This window comes from Centropristis striata, chromosome 22 (genome assembly GCF_030273125.1).
Source record: "Centropristis striata isolate RG_2023a ecotype Rhode Island chromosome 22, C.striata_1.0, whole genome shotgun sequence".
Classification (NCBI taxonomy): Eukaryota; Metazoa; Chordata; class Actinopteri; order Perciformes; family Serranidae; genus Centropristis; species Centropristis striata.
In genome coordinates, this window is record NC_081538.1 from 397128 (window position 1) to 412294 (window position 15167).

Here is a 15167-nt window from a genome sequence, read left to right on the forward strand (position 1 = left end):
ATGATTTCTGCTTGTTTTACACTTTACACATGTCCTATTTTTACTCCAGAAACTACATGTGCCATAGTAACTTTTTCTTTTTTAAACTTAATTATAGACCCCAAAAATCAGAATAAAGTTCCTGCAGCAGCGTCTCTCTGGTGCAACACCAGTGATAACTTTCTAAAATATGTTTTTAGACAACTGAAGTGAGTTTTCAAAGTTTTCCATGAGCTTAATTTAACTTTTGAAGTAACTTTGAATGAGAAAATGGCACTACGATGCAGTGAAGGAGATACACCACTTTTGGACGAAACAAAGCGGTGTTGAAATCAGTGTTGAAAGTTACTTTTCTGCGTATTTTACCTGTCTTAACAAGCATTCAAGTTGAAGCCTGTCAATGGCTTAACAATGAGCAGATAATTGTAATAAAGTTTATTTTAGAGGAGGGAGAAGCCTGAAACATGCAGGACTGATTTTACTGCAGTAGCAGCGATGGTGACAACTACTCAAAAGTCTTCAAATCTATCTGTTATTGACATAAAACCATGCAAATATCTGTTTTACTATCAAATACACGTTGATGAATGATGTTGCAGTTCTAAAAACTGATGCAAACTTCCTGCAACCGGCTCAGACTGCAGCAGAGCAGAGCAGGGAGGGGCTGCTGCTTCCTCCGCTCGCTCCTCCTTTCATACGTGGCAGCTGCTGCAGGCTGCTTTAACTCCTGTCTGCATCTCTACTATGATCTCTGCAGACTCATCACAGTCATCTTCAGATTTATGTCCACTGGCAAAGAGGTTGAAAGTTTCTCATTAGAAATGTGAGTGAATAATGTATTTTTAGCTGTTAGATTGTGTTTGCAAGTGAATGAACACAATGTTTTGTAGTATTAGCCTACATTAGTAAAAGAAAAAACAAAACCACACACACAAAATAAAGAATTCAAATTTCTTCTTTTTGTGTGTATGATGCTCAGTTTATTTATAACAGCCTAATTATTATGTCACCAATACTGTTATAATGTTATAATAAAATATAAAATAAGACGTTTTTTTAAATGTATTCATGTGCAAACTTCCCCAACATTTATTAGAATATCAAGTTATCTTTGTAGTTATTATATTTCTTTATGTTTAAAGCATCCTCAGTTTCACCACTAGATGGCGCTAAACGAGCGTTTTATAGTGAGAGCAAACTCACCCTGCAGATATTACAGCAGTATAGACAGTACACAGTCAAATGATTATTCTGAAACAATAAATAAATGTAAAACATTTATTTACATCACATGATTATAGCATCTGTTTGAGGAAACATCAACTGAGGGTATACATTTTTGGTGGTAGTGTTAATATTCTCTTTCTTCTTTTACTATTACTTATTTCTTAAAAAATGTTATACTTTATATTGTAATGCATAATGTATTGGTATCTTTTTATTTACTTATTCATTTTTTTTACTCATTTAAAGTAAAATTTCTGAGATTTTTAATACCATTATTATTATTATTATTGCTATCTCTCTTTTATTTTATTTCTAATTTTTTGGGTTTATTTTTGTTAAGTCTTTTTTTCTTAATATTTATTATTATCATCTTTATCTTTTTTTTTATCCATCTCTTCCTGTATAAAGGTTATTTACCTACGTACATTTATCTCTCCAGAGACGGAAATTGAAACCTAGAAACTAATGATCCATGTATGCCCTGAAAATTTGCATAAAGAAAACTGTCAAAACAATGACAACATATTCCTGTAATAGACAGACAGACAGACAGATAGATAGATGATAGATAGATAGATAGATAGATAGATAGATAGATAGATAGATAGATAGATAGACAGACAGACAGACAGACAGATAGATAGATAGATAGATAGATAGACAGACAGACAGACAGACAGACAGACAGACAGACAGACAGATAGATAGATAGATAGATAGATAGATAGATGGATGGATAGATGGATAGATAGATAGATAGATAGATAGATAGATAGATAGATAGATAGATAGATAGATAGATAGATAGATAGATAGATAGATAGATAGATAGATAGATAGATGGATGGATAGATGGATAGATAGATAGATAGATAGATAGATGGATGGATAGATAGATAGATAGATAGATAGATAGATAGATAGATAGATAGATGGATAGATAGATAGATAGATAGATAGATAGATAGATAGATAGATAGATAGATAGTGCCAATCTTGAGGCAAATTATATTTAGACGATTTGGTAATATTGTTCTCAAAACTTTCATGCCAATAAATATTTTATTGAAAAAACATGGCAAAAGCTGACGTCACGTCTTGTTTGTTACACCCTCGGCCAATTAGAGGTGATTCAGATGTTCCCCTGCCCACATCTCATCTCTGAGTTTCCCAGCAGACCCTGAACGCGTCATGACGCCCCGCCCAGACGCCGTGACAACCGACGCGCTGTCCAGGTGTTCGGTGTGTGATATTGCAGAGATCCGGACCGTTCTGGAGCTTTATCAGTGAATCTGCATGACATGGCCTAGCGGGATCTGCTTTGTCTGCTAGCCGGGCTGCCCGTCGGACCTCTGGGATGCCTTCTGTCCTTCCTCGGTCCCTCATCTCCCGCAGAATGAAGCGGGAACACCGTTAACATGAAGAGTGACACACACGGGGCTGATAATCTGAGCGGAGTGTGTTTATAAACCAAGAGTCGGGGAGAAGCTAGCAGTGAAGCTAGCAGTTAAAGCTAGCAGCTAGCTAGCTAGCAGCTAGCTCGGATACCGGGTGTGTGAGCCATGGCCGGGCTCATCAAGAAGCAGATCCTGAAGCATCTCTCCAGGTGAGTGCTGGGGCTAGCAGGGACAGCACGGCGGAGGGATCTGTTAGCAGGGAGCAGGACGGCGGAGGGATCCAACTGTCAAACTGTTAGCTAGCTACCACCTAAATGTTCCTTTAATGGTAGAAAACAACACGAGAAACACATTTAATCTCCTCTGATTATCTATGAAGACTTCTCCTGGTGGTTTTTACTAAGTTATCTCTCCTCCCTGCTGCCTGTCAGCCTGTCAGCTGGGTTAACCCCCGCTGACCTGAGACGTGGCTAGTGTTAGCAGCTAACATGCTAACACTAGCTGACACTAGCTAATCCCTCCAACACTTGCAGGCTGTAGCAGGTTCAACCAGTCCAGTGCATGAGTCAGATTGTTTAAAATAGCAATCTCAGTCTCAGCCTGGAGGCAAACTATCCTCAAAGTGACTGGTAGCTAGAAAAACACAACACAAATCATATAATTGTTGGGTAATTACTCTTATTTGACATAAATATTGTTTATAGGCAGAGCGCCAGGGGCAGTCCTGCTTGTTTACACCATGTTAAACCTTCTTATCTGGCCTCTCACCACTGGGCCTCCCTGTTCACATGGACCCTGAACACAACACAAGATCATTTAAACATGGACATTTGCTGTCCTGTCACCTAAATCCAACATTTTACAGCATTTTGTTGCTTCCTTTTATGCATACAGAGATAAATGAACATAATATTGGTTCAGGATGTGTTTATTGGCGCTACTTGCAGTGTAAGAGCCCATTTATTTTCTGAATGTCTTGCTGTTATGGGTCTAGCATTCAGCTCAACCTGCTTCCACATAAATTATTTATTCTTTTCCACTGTCCCTCAAGGGACTTTCAATGGACTACTTCCTTGTTTTGTTCCAGGGGGAGAGCTTGAAACAGCCCTGTTCTCCTCCCACGCTGTAACCTGCTACTGACCTGTAAACCTTCAAACAGTATCCACTATAAACCATCGTATCGCTGTGCTAAACTCAAAGGTGGAGCGTGCTTAAGTGGAGTATGAGAGAGGACAGCTGTCACATTTATATTCCAGCTCACAGATGACTAAGTCTCTGAGCAGCTCATCAGTATGCAGGTGGACCGTCTAGTGTCCTTTAAGAAGAAAAAGCACAAAGATGCTCGTGCTTGGAGAGAAAAGACTTTGTGATGGTTCCTTTGTGATTAATTAGTCCCTAATGACATAATTAATGACATAATGGTGTTTAGGATTGATTTATTGATTTATCCTTCACGCTCTTACTCTGTTTGTCTGCAACACACAGTGAGTGGCATGCCCTTCATTGTCCTAGTAGTAGTAGGTGTGTGTGTGTGTGTGTGTGTGTGTGTGTGTCGGCACATGACTGTGCATGCCCTCAGCAACATTAGCATCAACATTGACAGGAAATGGCTAGCAGAGTAGTGATGTCATCAGTCTTTGAGCTTGTCATCTGATCTTCTTTGTCCTGATTGGTCGGCTGGCTGGAAGCTGACCCGTCTTGACGTTCGGCCAATCCTGCGCCGCTCGTCTTAGTGATGTCACGTTAGAAGTGTTGGTGTCAGAAAGCCCAATCAGCATCATCTTACCTCATGGCTACAGGAGTAATGTGCTACGTGGATAATATTTATCTTAAAGATGCTGTTGGCTCAGTTGCTGCCTCGTCAGCTTCAGCCAGGAATAGTTAGCGCTGCTGCCTGGATTATTCATAAACTGACTGTAGGTGTGCTTACACAGGTATGGGGTCATGTTGTGGGTGTCAACATGCCAGCTCAGCCTCCATGCTGAACTGTTGCAGAGGACTCACGTCCCTGTAATGCTCTCTGTGAGCAGGACGAGCCTGAGAGAGGCAGCACCACCATCTTTACAGCTCATTGACTCATTGCTTCTCCTCTGGCTATGTTCACCGAGGCGTGCATGACATATTACACTAGTTGAGAGAGCCTTTTTTTGTACAATGTGAACTGCTAGACGAAGCATTGGGTGTGACTTTTCATGTGCAAGGACCAGTTTGTTAATATTCAGTGACGTGGGAGAGTTGTTGGCACACATTTGTTCTGTTTCTCTCCAGTGAGAGTTTATTGATGAAGAACTCCTCTAGTCCTCAGGGAGAGATGAGGTGACGAGGTCTGTCTACATTACTACATGTTTACATTATCGACAGAACATTGGCCACCAGGCACACAGAGCAGATCCCATTACACACACATCCATTCATCCTTTTTCTGGGGCCGGGTCGCAGGGGCAGCAGGCCAAGCAAGGTTTCAGAAGTCCTGCTCCCAGCAACATTTTCCAGCTGTTCCTTGGGAACCCAGAGGCTCTCCCAGGTCAAACCAGATATATAATCTCTCAGCATGTTCTGGGTCTCAATGGGCCTCTCACCAGTCAGACAAGCCCTGAACCTCCAACTGAAGGTGTCTAGGAGGATCCTGATCAGATTCCTGTTCTACCTAAACTGTCCCCCTTTCGACGCAAAGGAGCAATGGCTCTTTTCCAAGTTCTCCAAGCTCCTCACCGTATCTCTAAGACTGAGCCCAGCCACCCAGCAGAGAAAAAGTTGGCCACTTTCTTCCCCAATCTCACTCTTTTGGTCACTAGTCAAAGCTCCTGACCATAGTGAGGGTCGGAGTATAGATGGACTGGAAAATCATGAACTTTGCCTCATCTCAGCTCTCTTCACCACAACGGTCCGGTCCGACGCCTGCATCCATTTCATGACCCATGAGCAAGACCCCAAGTAGGGCTGGCTGATATATTCATATATAAATATATTGATATATGTTTTAATTTGATATGGAATTAGACCATATCACATATATCGATATAGTTCAAATTTGCGCTGTGATTCTTGCTCCAGGCTGCTTTCTATATAAATGCTGCCGTTATTAGGGTTTGTCATATTTAGTTATTTTGTAATGTTCGTTATTCTTTTCTCATATAAATATATTTATTTCAGTAAAAGATTGGCCTATTTCATTTCATAGGCTATTTTTATTTAAGATCTTTTTTCATTTAAATGTGCACTTTATAGAGCTTTGATTTTTTTTAAAAAGAAGGGAAAAGAAGCTACTACTGTTGTTAAACAGTATTTATGTTCACTTAAATAAACGGTTTCTTTTAAAAATACTTGTGACATGTCATATTTGGCTTTGACTGAACATTTGCTCTTACTTGATATGACTTTTGGTCCATATCGCCCAGCTCTAACCCCAAAATGCTTAAACTCCTTGGCTTGGAGCGGTAACTCCCAACCCGGAGGGAGAAATCCACAGAAACTGACGTGCCTCGTCACATTCTCACTCTGTTCCTCTCTAAAGTGTGATTTCTCTCTTGTTTCACTGGGAGGCTGAAAGGTCGACTCAGCTTATGAACAGGAACACTGAGCTGGCAGATATTCTGACTCAGGAGCTAATTACAGGTGTTTAAGTCGAGGAATGAGACTCTAACTTTCTATTAATGAATGACTGGTCTTGTGAAAGCGATAATGCATTCCCAGATGGAGCAGCCTTGGATTATTTTACCTACTTTTCCTCATTCATTCCTTCCTTCTGTCCTTCCTCACTTCCCTCCTTCCTGTCTGGTTTCCTCTACCCTTCCTTTCCTCTTGCTCATTAGCTGATAAAATGTGTTACACCACTGATTTATCCCTTATCTCAACATTAAATAAACGTATTAAGAAAAGGTAAATTTTCCCAAAAGCTCAAGGTGAGATGTTCATATGTCTTGTTTTGTCTGACAAACGGCTCATAATTCATTTAGTTTATAAAAATAAAGAAAAGCAGCAACATCTTCAGAAGCTTAAAGAATGACTTAAATCAATTGAGTTATAGATTATTCAGTCTTTTCTTTTTAGCAGACAGGAACATCTGTCCTCTCTAGAAGACATGTGGAGTGACTTTGCAAAAGTTTCTTTGTTTTTCAGTAATCTCTATAAAGTGATCTCTGCATATTACTGCAGAATCTGTTGGCAATCAGACAGATTCTGGTATCAGAAGCATTCAGGTCTCTGTTATCTGGACGTCTGCTAGCCTTCACCTGCAGACAGCCATTGGTTTCCGAAAAACCTAAAATGAACACACACCGTTGTTTCTCACCTGATTTCTTATTTTGTTTGTGGTCCTCAAAATGTATTTATGCTTTGAAATAAACGACCACTGCCTATCCATTCCATACCGTTCTTATTATAGAGCTTATTAACATCACCAGACCACAGCTCTCAGCTAGCTGTAGATGCATATTTCACATGTTTGTCACAGGGGAAAAGCAGAAATGTTGAGTGGTAGAGGGAAACTTTACCGATGTGCATAACTTAGAGCTGCTGAGAGACAAACTAACACAGAATGAGAAGATTATTAAAGCTTCTAATGGAAAGAGTTCATGACCTGGATTAGGCTTATATTCAGGCTGGTATGTGAGGTCCAGTTTTAGGGTGAAGTTAGTTGTCACGATGGTTTTATTATAACCTCGCTCACCTTTCCTCTCATTTTATGGCGAATGTTTGTTTGTTCGTTCTTTGTTTTCATCCTATCAGGGTGCTCTAGCATTTTATTTTAACGAATGAAGCAGTCAGAAGAGGAGATGGGTTAGTTTAGGGCAGCTATTCTCAACCTTGGGGTCGCGAGATGATTTCTGGGGGTCGCCAAATCATTTTGGAAGTCAGCTCTGTCTCCACTGTGTTAAAGTGTTCATGTGTTCATGTGTTTTAGTCTTTTTGTGTCTTTTTTGTGTCATTTTGTTTCTTTTTTGGGTCATTTTCTGTCTTTTTTGGTAATTTTGTGTCTTTTTTTGGTCATTTTGTGTCTTTTTTTGGTCTTTGTGTCTTTTTTGGTAATTTTGTTTCTTTTTTGGGTGATCTGAACTGTGTGTGTGAGATTGTGTTCAGTGAGCGGGGGTTACGGACAACATGCATGTTGTATTGGGGGTCGCGACTCAAAAAGGTTGAGAACTACTGGTTTAGGGGACCATGATCAGCTGTGAGTCAGCTGAGGTGGAGCACAGGGTATTATTACATATATTATATATATTATATATATAGTAAGGCCAGTGTACATGTAACATGGTTGTGTGAGAGATGGTTCCTGCTGCTGTGTTGGTCCTCACGAGTCTCTCAGCAGGTTCTCTCCTCTCTGCAGTATCTGCAGTGATGATGCACCACGGTGATGAACTCCAGTGTTCCCAGTGTTTCTCTCTCTGCTGGTGGGAAGCTATTATGCCATGAGTCACCACTGAGAGTAGCTGTGGGTGTCTCATCAGTGTGTATGTGTGAAGAGCCTGTATGTGTGTGTCTCTCTGTGACATTTGACCACGGTCCCTGTTGTCCTTGGCGTCCTGCGCTGTGAGGACGATGTCTTGGATTGTTTTCTCCTTCAGGCCGAGCGCTGCTCGTCTCCTCGGGGTCATGAATATTCTCAGGGTCATGAATATTCCAGAGCTGCCAATATAAACTCTCTCACTGAGACAGGCTGCTGCTGGTGTTGGTTGGTGTCTGTGATGGTGTGGAGGTGTTTTGTTGAAGTTTGTTTACAGCTGGAGATATGTCTGTTCATGCTGGTATGTAGGCTAGAAAATAATTCATATAATCCCCCCTGATGATCATTGTAATAACTGTTCTGTTAGTGCTGCTTAATGACATAATGATTCAATATGAGAGCAGCCAGAATCATGGAGAAGAAGGCTCACACATCATCATGTTTCAGCTTTTTCTTAGCATTATATATGCTCCAACCATTGACAGTCATTTATTATTTATGAAAACAACGTTCTCTGAACTTGGATATATCAAACAGTACAGCTGTTTTCATTTTCATTAGTATATTTCTTTGTTTTATCACAAGTTAGGACTTTGGTAAGGGGTTTGTTGAGGGTTGTGATATCTCATAGGGCACACAGGAATAATAATAATAATAATCTCTATCCTCTCAAACACAATGAGGATTATGTTTATAATATGGCAACGTCAACTTCTGTTTTGGCCTACAAATATACGTCATGTAGTTTGCTCTCTATAGAGCCGCAGAATATGATATTTTCAATCTTTTGTTCAAAAGATATTGATTAATATTGAATGCACACATGATAAAAGAAAGACTTTGTTGACTTCGTAGTATGTTAACTGGCTATCCAAGAACAGAAATTATCAAGTTTTTAGCTTTTTCTAGTTTTGGTGCAAATCAGGGACCAAATATAATATTATAATAATATTGCATATTGCCTATATTGAGTTTGGTTTGTGGACCAAAATGTGTGATATGCAACTGAACTGCTCTTTTTGTTGAACTACTACTGGCTCATGCACTTTTGAAACAGAACAACAGTCTTGGCTGTTGGTAACCTTTGAGCCAATCAGTTTGTAAATAGCTGTGAGCCATCTAACATATAATTATAAAATAACTGACAGATTGGCCAATAAAAGCATCCAACAGAAAGTTGTAAATGTTTCATGTGATCCACCTTCAATCAAACCTGGAGGAGGACAGAAGTCCTCAAGATGGAATTATTTAATGGGAATATTGGGTCGACAACAGCAACCAGTCATTAAGAAAGGGTTGCTGCCTGTGGGTGGCTGGTATTTTTAGCTTGGGTTTAAGTTTTCCATTTGATTCACCAACACAGCCACTGTAGCTAGCCTGCCTGCTAACACTCAGAGCTGCTGGCCTCTAACAAGCAGTAAAGGAACATTTTATCAAACATTTGAGAGAATGAAGTCCTGGTTGACCACCATGTTAAACAAATGAGCTTTTTAGGAACACTTTAATGTCATTACTGTAATTGATTGTATTTTATTGTCTTGGTGTTACCACAGGCATCTAGCAATCAGCCCAGGCTCCTGTTGGTTTGTCAGCTGGTCTCTAACTGAATAAAGTGTCTGACACTCATTACACTTTACTGTTGACTCTGAACAGGCCAGTGAAGGATTAAAGGCCAATTTAAATGTCACATTCTCCATTTTTGTAGCAGAGCCAAAGCCTGCTGCTGGAGCTGGCAGGCAGGAATGTGGTTACATCCCAGATCCCTTTTTTTTTCCTGACAAAACCATAAATCCCAGAGGAGTGCTCCCAGAGGATGTCTCCTCTGGTTTCCTTCTTCTTCAGTCATCAGTTTCTGTCTCTCTCTCTCTTCGTCTCATTCTCTTTATTTATTTCTTGGTTGCTAAAACAAGCCGTCTGTCTGTTTGACTCACTCTGGCCATCCTCCCTCAGGCTCCTCTCAGCTGGCACTGATGTCATCAGGCTGCGCCACGAACGCACCGTCAGAGCAGGAAAAAGTCCCTCTGTTTCCATTCAGAGGATCCACAGACTCAGCAGTTAAAGAGAGGCGGACTAAAGTCTGGTCTCCATGTATTTGTGGTTGAGGGGAAAAGATGTAAGATCAGCTTACTGTTGTCTTTAATGTCTTTAAGCTGATTTACACACAAATGTAATGCAGGAGACAGATTTACAGCGATCCATCTCCCTTGAAACTTACAGAATGTCATTTCCACAATAAGAAAAGCTGAGTTTAGCTTTGAGGTGATGTGTGATGATGGGAGTTGTTTCACTGCAGTCAGCTTCTCCCCATCAGGATCCTTTTAGTGTTCATTGTTCTGGAGGTTTGTACTATGAGCTGAATTACCCACGGAGGCCTCCTCCGCTCTAAAATTAGTGAACCAAGTTATTAAAACCAATAAAAACACAGAATAAAGCAGCTTCATGTTAAAAATCATAGTTTCTCCGAAGCTGTTTGGCAAACACGAGGCCTCCCGGAGGAGCTGTGAGCCGAGCTGCTACTAACGTTAGCTCAGCTCTGATGATTTAACATCATCCGGGAGCTTTTTAGTGGGAGCAGAATTATCCACAGAGGGCTGCTGCTCTCCACAACATGTGGACCAAGTGATTAAAACGGTAAAAACACTGATTAAAGCAGTTTCACAATAAAAATCAGTGTTTCTCTGACACTGTTGTGTTGCTCAGCTTGTTTCTATGATGACTGAAATCCTTCATCAGGTTAAAATATAAAATAAAAAATGACCAAGGTCTCAAAAGTGTCTCATTAAAATGTGTTTTGACTTGATATAGTCAGTTTATGACAATGACAAGCAAAGAAATGAATTATAACAGACTGTTAACTTGATTAAAATGACATATTTCTTGAAAGTTGTTGGAAATATTGGGATAATGTAAATACACAACTCAACAAAATACATAAAGTAGGTCTGGTAGTGAGTAGTTGGTAGTTGTTTGACCTTTTATTGTGGGAAAGTTACATTTAAACTTTTTAAAAATGTCGCCATTAACAAAGAAGAAAGTATGTGAGTAAGGGGTTAAAACTAGCTCCTTGGGGAAGAATGTGGGCATGGATTCTTACTGTTGAGTTATTAATTTTGAGCCCTCTCCAGGCAGCAGCTAGTCCTGATCTCTTTCTGGACGGTTCTGGTCCGGTGAGCCCGGCCTGCTGACGGCAGTAATGGCCGACAGCGAGAGAGGAAGAGGTGAAAGAGGAAGATGAGGGAGGATGAACTTAATACCCTCTGCCTCTAGTTGTTGTCCTCATCGACGAGCTGTCTGTAATTTAGCTTATTTAGCTTTATCAGCGTTAATAATAGACAGCAGCTCATCAACAACACATTATTACAGCGTTGGGTTATTCATGACTTTAAGAGAAGGAGGAGAGGAGCAGGAGGAGGCCCAGGGGAGGCCGAGGAGCCGGAGGAGGAGCTATGAAGCTAGCTGGCTAGCTGCTTGATACTTGATCAGCAGCAGGAATGAATATTTCACTGCTCACACGGCTGAGACGCTCCACAAACAACAGACACCTCACAGACGACTGTGTTTCTGTCTCTGAGTGTCTCTGTGTCCATGTGAGCCAATGAGCATGGTGATTATTGGTGTTTTGTTGTGAGATAGTGGATTTTTGTCTTGTTCCTGTTCTGCAGCAGAGTCTCTGTTTATGTCTGCTACCGCTGAATAATTCACAGGTTACATGTCGATTTGGAGAAGAATCTAAACCTGCCAGGAGAAGGTGTTGAGTGGAAAGAAACTGGGTTTTGACAGACTGAATCATTTCTTATAATGTGGGCAGCTGAATCATAAAGCGTTGGTCACGGGGCGAAGTTAGTTTCCCAGATACTGAGCGTCTCTGTGCAGCTTGTTACCTGCAGACAGTCTTCTATCAGGAGGCTCAGACCATCACAACAAAAAGCTTTTGTCTCCCTCAAAGTATCCAGTTACTGAGTCCCTCCATAATCATACAGCACCACTTTTTGACGGTGGGTTGGAAAATTCCAGGAATATTTCAGATGGAAACTTTCTATGGGAGTTGACGTGAATTTATGGGAAATAACTGGAATAAAATGGAAATATTGGGTCTTTTTCCTCAGGCTGTATTTACAGTATCATCATAAGTTTACTTATTGGGGAAAGACAGTTTGAAACTTTGAGCCAACAATGTTAAACTTGGGTTGGGTTGTGAAAAAAAAAAAGTCACGATTAAAATTTCAATGGCCGAGGGGTTAAAGAACGCCTCCTGTTAGAGCAACCAGGCACCTTTGTTGCATGTAATTCCCCTTATTCTTGTTACTTCTCTACTGTTTTCTCCAAATAAAGGAAAAACTGTCACCTAAAACATGATACCCACTACACCACTATAGCTGCTATTGTTGCTCACTCTCCCCTGAGTGTATATATAGTATGTAAGCTAGTAGGGCAGTAAAGTATGATAAAACTGTGATAATCAGGTCAGTCTGCCAGTGATTGTGTTGGTGGTGAAGCTCTGAGCTTTGGTCCTGTTTACAGGGAGACACATACTTTATCTAGTGAGAGAGAGATTAGCCCAGTAACAAGATTAAGGCTACCTGTGCTGTTATGTATGTTTAAAAGTGAGATTAAACATGACCAACAACACATTAGTTGCAGTTCTTTCCCTCTCAAATACTCCACTGAACCACAAACCACAGATTCAACCTGTAGTGATCTAAATCCTGTCCCAGGATGAAGGCTGCGGCTCTCGTCAGCTCCACAATGTGAAATCAATACTCTCTCTGTTTTAAGAGATTCAATAAGAGCCGGCTGCAGAGACGCTAGGGTCAATAACCCATTTAGTATATCTGCCCACTCTGCTAACTATTAACCAATAATCAAACTGGAGCGTGGGCAGAAACTCTCAGGTCATGGACTCAGAGTTTGTGTCTTCAAGCATATTTACTTAAACTAAAGAGCAAACAGACTAAACACACAGAATCTCTGCAGCACACAGAGGCGTCTATACACACAGCGTTCCCCAAGACACTCAGCTTATAAATATCAATATTGGCTCATAGCTTTTAATCAAGGGTGACTGTTGGCACCTCATCATCAGACGCAGGAGGGGGCTGGGACACTTTGTCCTCGCTGTGAACAGAGTCCAGCACCAGTCTCTCAAACGGAAAATATCCTGAGCAGACAAATAATCTGGTCTGGGACTGAGTCTAGTCTGTACCTTCCTGTCAGCTATCTTTCTGTCTTTACATCCTTTTCTTATTATACTTTTAGAGTTTATTTTCATTGTTGAAACTCCAACACCTTGTACCTTGGTCCTCTCTTCCCGCTGATATTATCAGATTAGGTGGAAACTATGAAACGAAGCAAGAAAATACACTTAAAATCAGCTTAAATCAGAAAATAACATGCTTTTCTAAGCTCAGGTTTCAGTTTATGGTTCATTTATGTTGATACTTGTAGCTGGGTCTCGTAGCATGACTTCAACCCTAAATGACAGGCTTATTTTCTAGATGTGGGTTTGTTCTTCCATGCTGTAATTCCCTCTGTCTGATATTCATGATAATAAACCATGAGTGTGCTGCATCGGGCCTCTGTTCCCGTCCAGTACTGAGCAGAACAGTCTGGTTTGTTTGTCCGGCCTGTTGCTTTGCCAAGAAGCTTCTATAAATAAATATCTCCAGGCTCAAAGCTGCTCTTCTTCTTCTCCTCTGTGTCTCGTAGGTTTGCTAAGAACTTGTCGCCGGACAAGATCAACCTGAGCACGCTGAAGGGCGAGGGCCAGCTCACCAACCTGGAGCTGGACGAGGAGGTCCTCCAGAGTCTGCTGGACCTGCCCACCTGGCTCGCCATCAACCGCGTGGAGTGCAACAAGGCCGCCATCAGGGTGAGAGGACAGTCAGAGGAAGAGTCATAGGAAGGTTTTACTTCAGTGTGATGTTAGTCTGACTCTGTTCAAAGTAGTGAAATCCAAATTTCAGCTCCTCTAAAGCAGTAGTTCTCAACCTTTTTGAGTCGCGACCCCCAATTTAACATGCATGTTGTCCGTGACCCCCACTCACTGAACACAATCTCACATGCACAGTTCAGATCACCCAAAAAAGAAACAAAATGACCAAAAAAAGGAAACAAAATGACCAAAAAAGACAGAAAATGGCCAAAAAAGGAAACAAAATGACCAAAAAAGACACAAATTGACCACAAAATGATCAAAAAAAGACACAAAATGACAAAAAAAGACACAAAATGACAAAAAAAGACACAAAATGACAAAAAAAAAGACATTAAGTGACCAAAAACACATTAACACATGAACACTTTAACACAGTGGAGACAGAGCTGACTTCCAAAATGATTTGGCGACCCCCAGAAATCATCTCGCGACCCCAATTGGGGTCCCGACCCCAAGGTTGAGAATAGCTGCTCTAAAGCTCATTGATGACCATGTTATATCTCTGCTTTATACCAGACACAGTTAATCAATCAACTTTACACTTTATTTCGGACACAGGGGCGCTCCATATAACAAAAAAATAAAACACAATGATAAAAAAATTAAATAAAATCAACAAGACAGAAACAAAAAGGAAAGAGAGACCGACAGATATTCAATATCAAATATTTACATAAAGGCTAAAACACCAATGACTCCTTTGTTAGAGCTCAGAGACAAGAAACAGTCTGGTTTATTGGCCTCTGAGTTCCTGTTACTCTTCAGTTTTTGTATGGTTTTAATTTACAACAAGGTGTTTTTAAATCATAATGAAACAGTCTCAGTTTAATACTGATGAGCCACATACACAAATTAAACCACCAGCTAGAAGAGGCCAAACAGTTACACTATTCTTTATAGTTGTTTTTAATGCCTGCCACCAAAACCAAAAAAAAAACAACCCAAAATGAAAATTCCTCGTAGTAACTTCAAATAGATGAGAAATTCTGTGTTAATTGGAGTTTCCCCTTGTTTCCAGTCTTTATGCTAAGCTAAGCTAACTGGCTGCAGGCTGTATAAAAGTTATAATAATGATAATATTAAATACATTGGTATAGCACCTTTCAAACATGAAATGCAGCACAAAGTGTTTTACAACAAAGAAATGACAGGCACCAAGTGATTTGCATTGAACAGACATATT

General features: G+C 40.5%; 1 protein-coding gene across 5 annotated transcripts in view; it reads left to right on the forward strand.

The window, feature by feature from the left end:
• Positions 1 to 2435: 2435 nt before the first annotated feature.
• The window catches only part of bltp3b (bridge-like lipid transfer protein family member 3B), a 54055-nt gene continuing 41323 nt past the window's right edge, over positions 2436 to 15167 (forward strand). For 2 of the 5 annotated variants that reach the window (XM_059325749.1, XM_059325745.1), the window contains exons 1-2: positions 2436 to 2812; positions 13756 to 13918. In XM_059325749.1, the coding sequence (XP_059181732.1) occupies positions 2769 to 2812; positions 13756 to 13918 (207 nt within the window). In that variant the 5' untranslated portion in view covers positions 2436 to 2768. The remainder of the gene's footprint in view (positions 2813 to 13755; positions 13919 to 15167) is intronic. The other 3 variants (XM_059325746.1, XM_059325747.1, XM_059325748.1) reach the window with 2 other exon arrangements.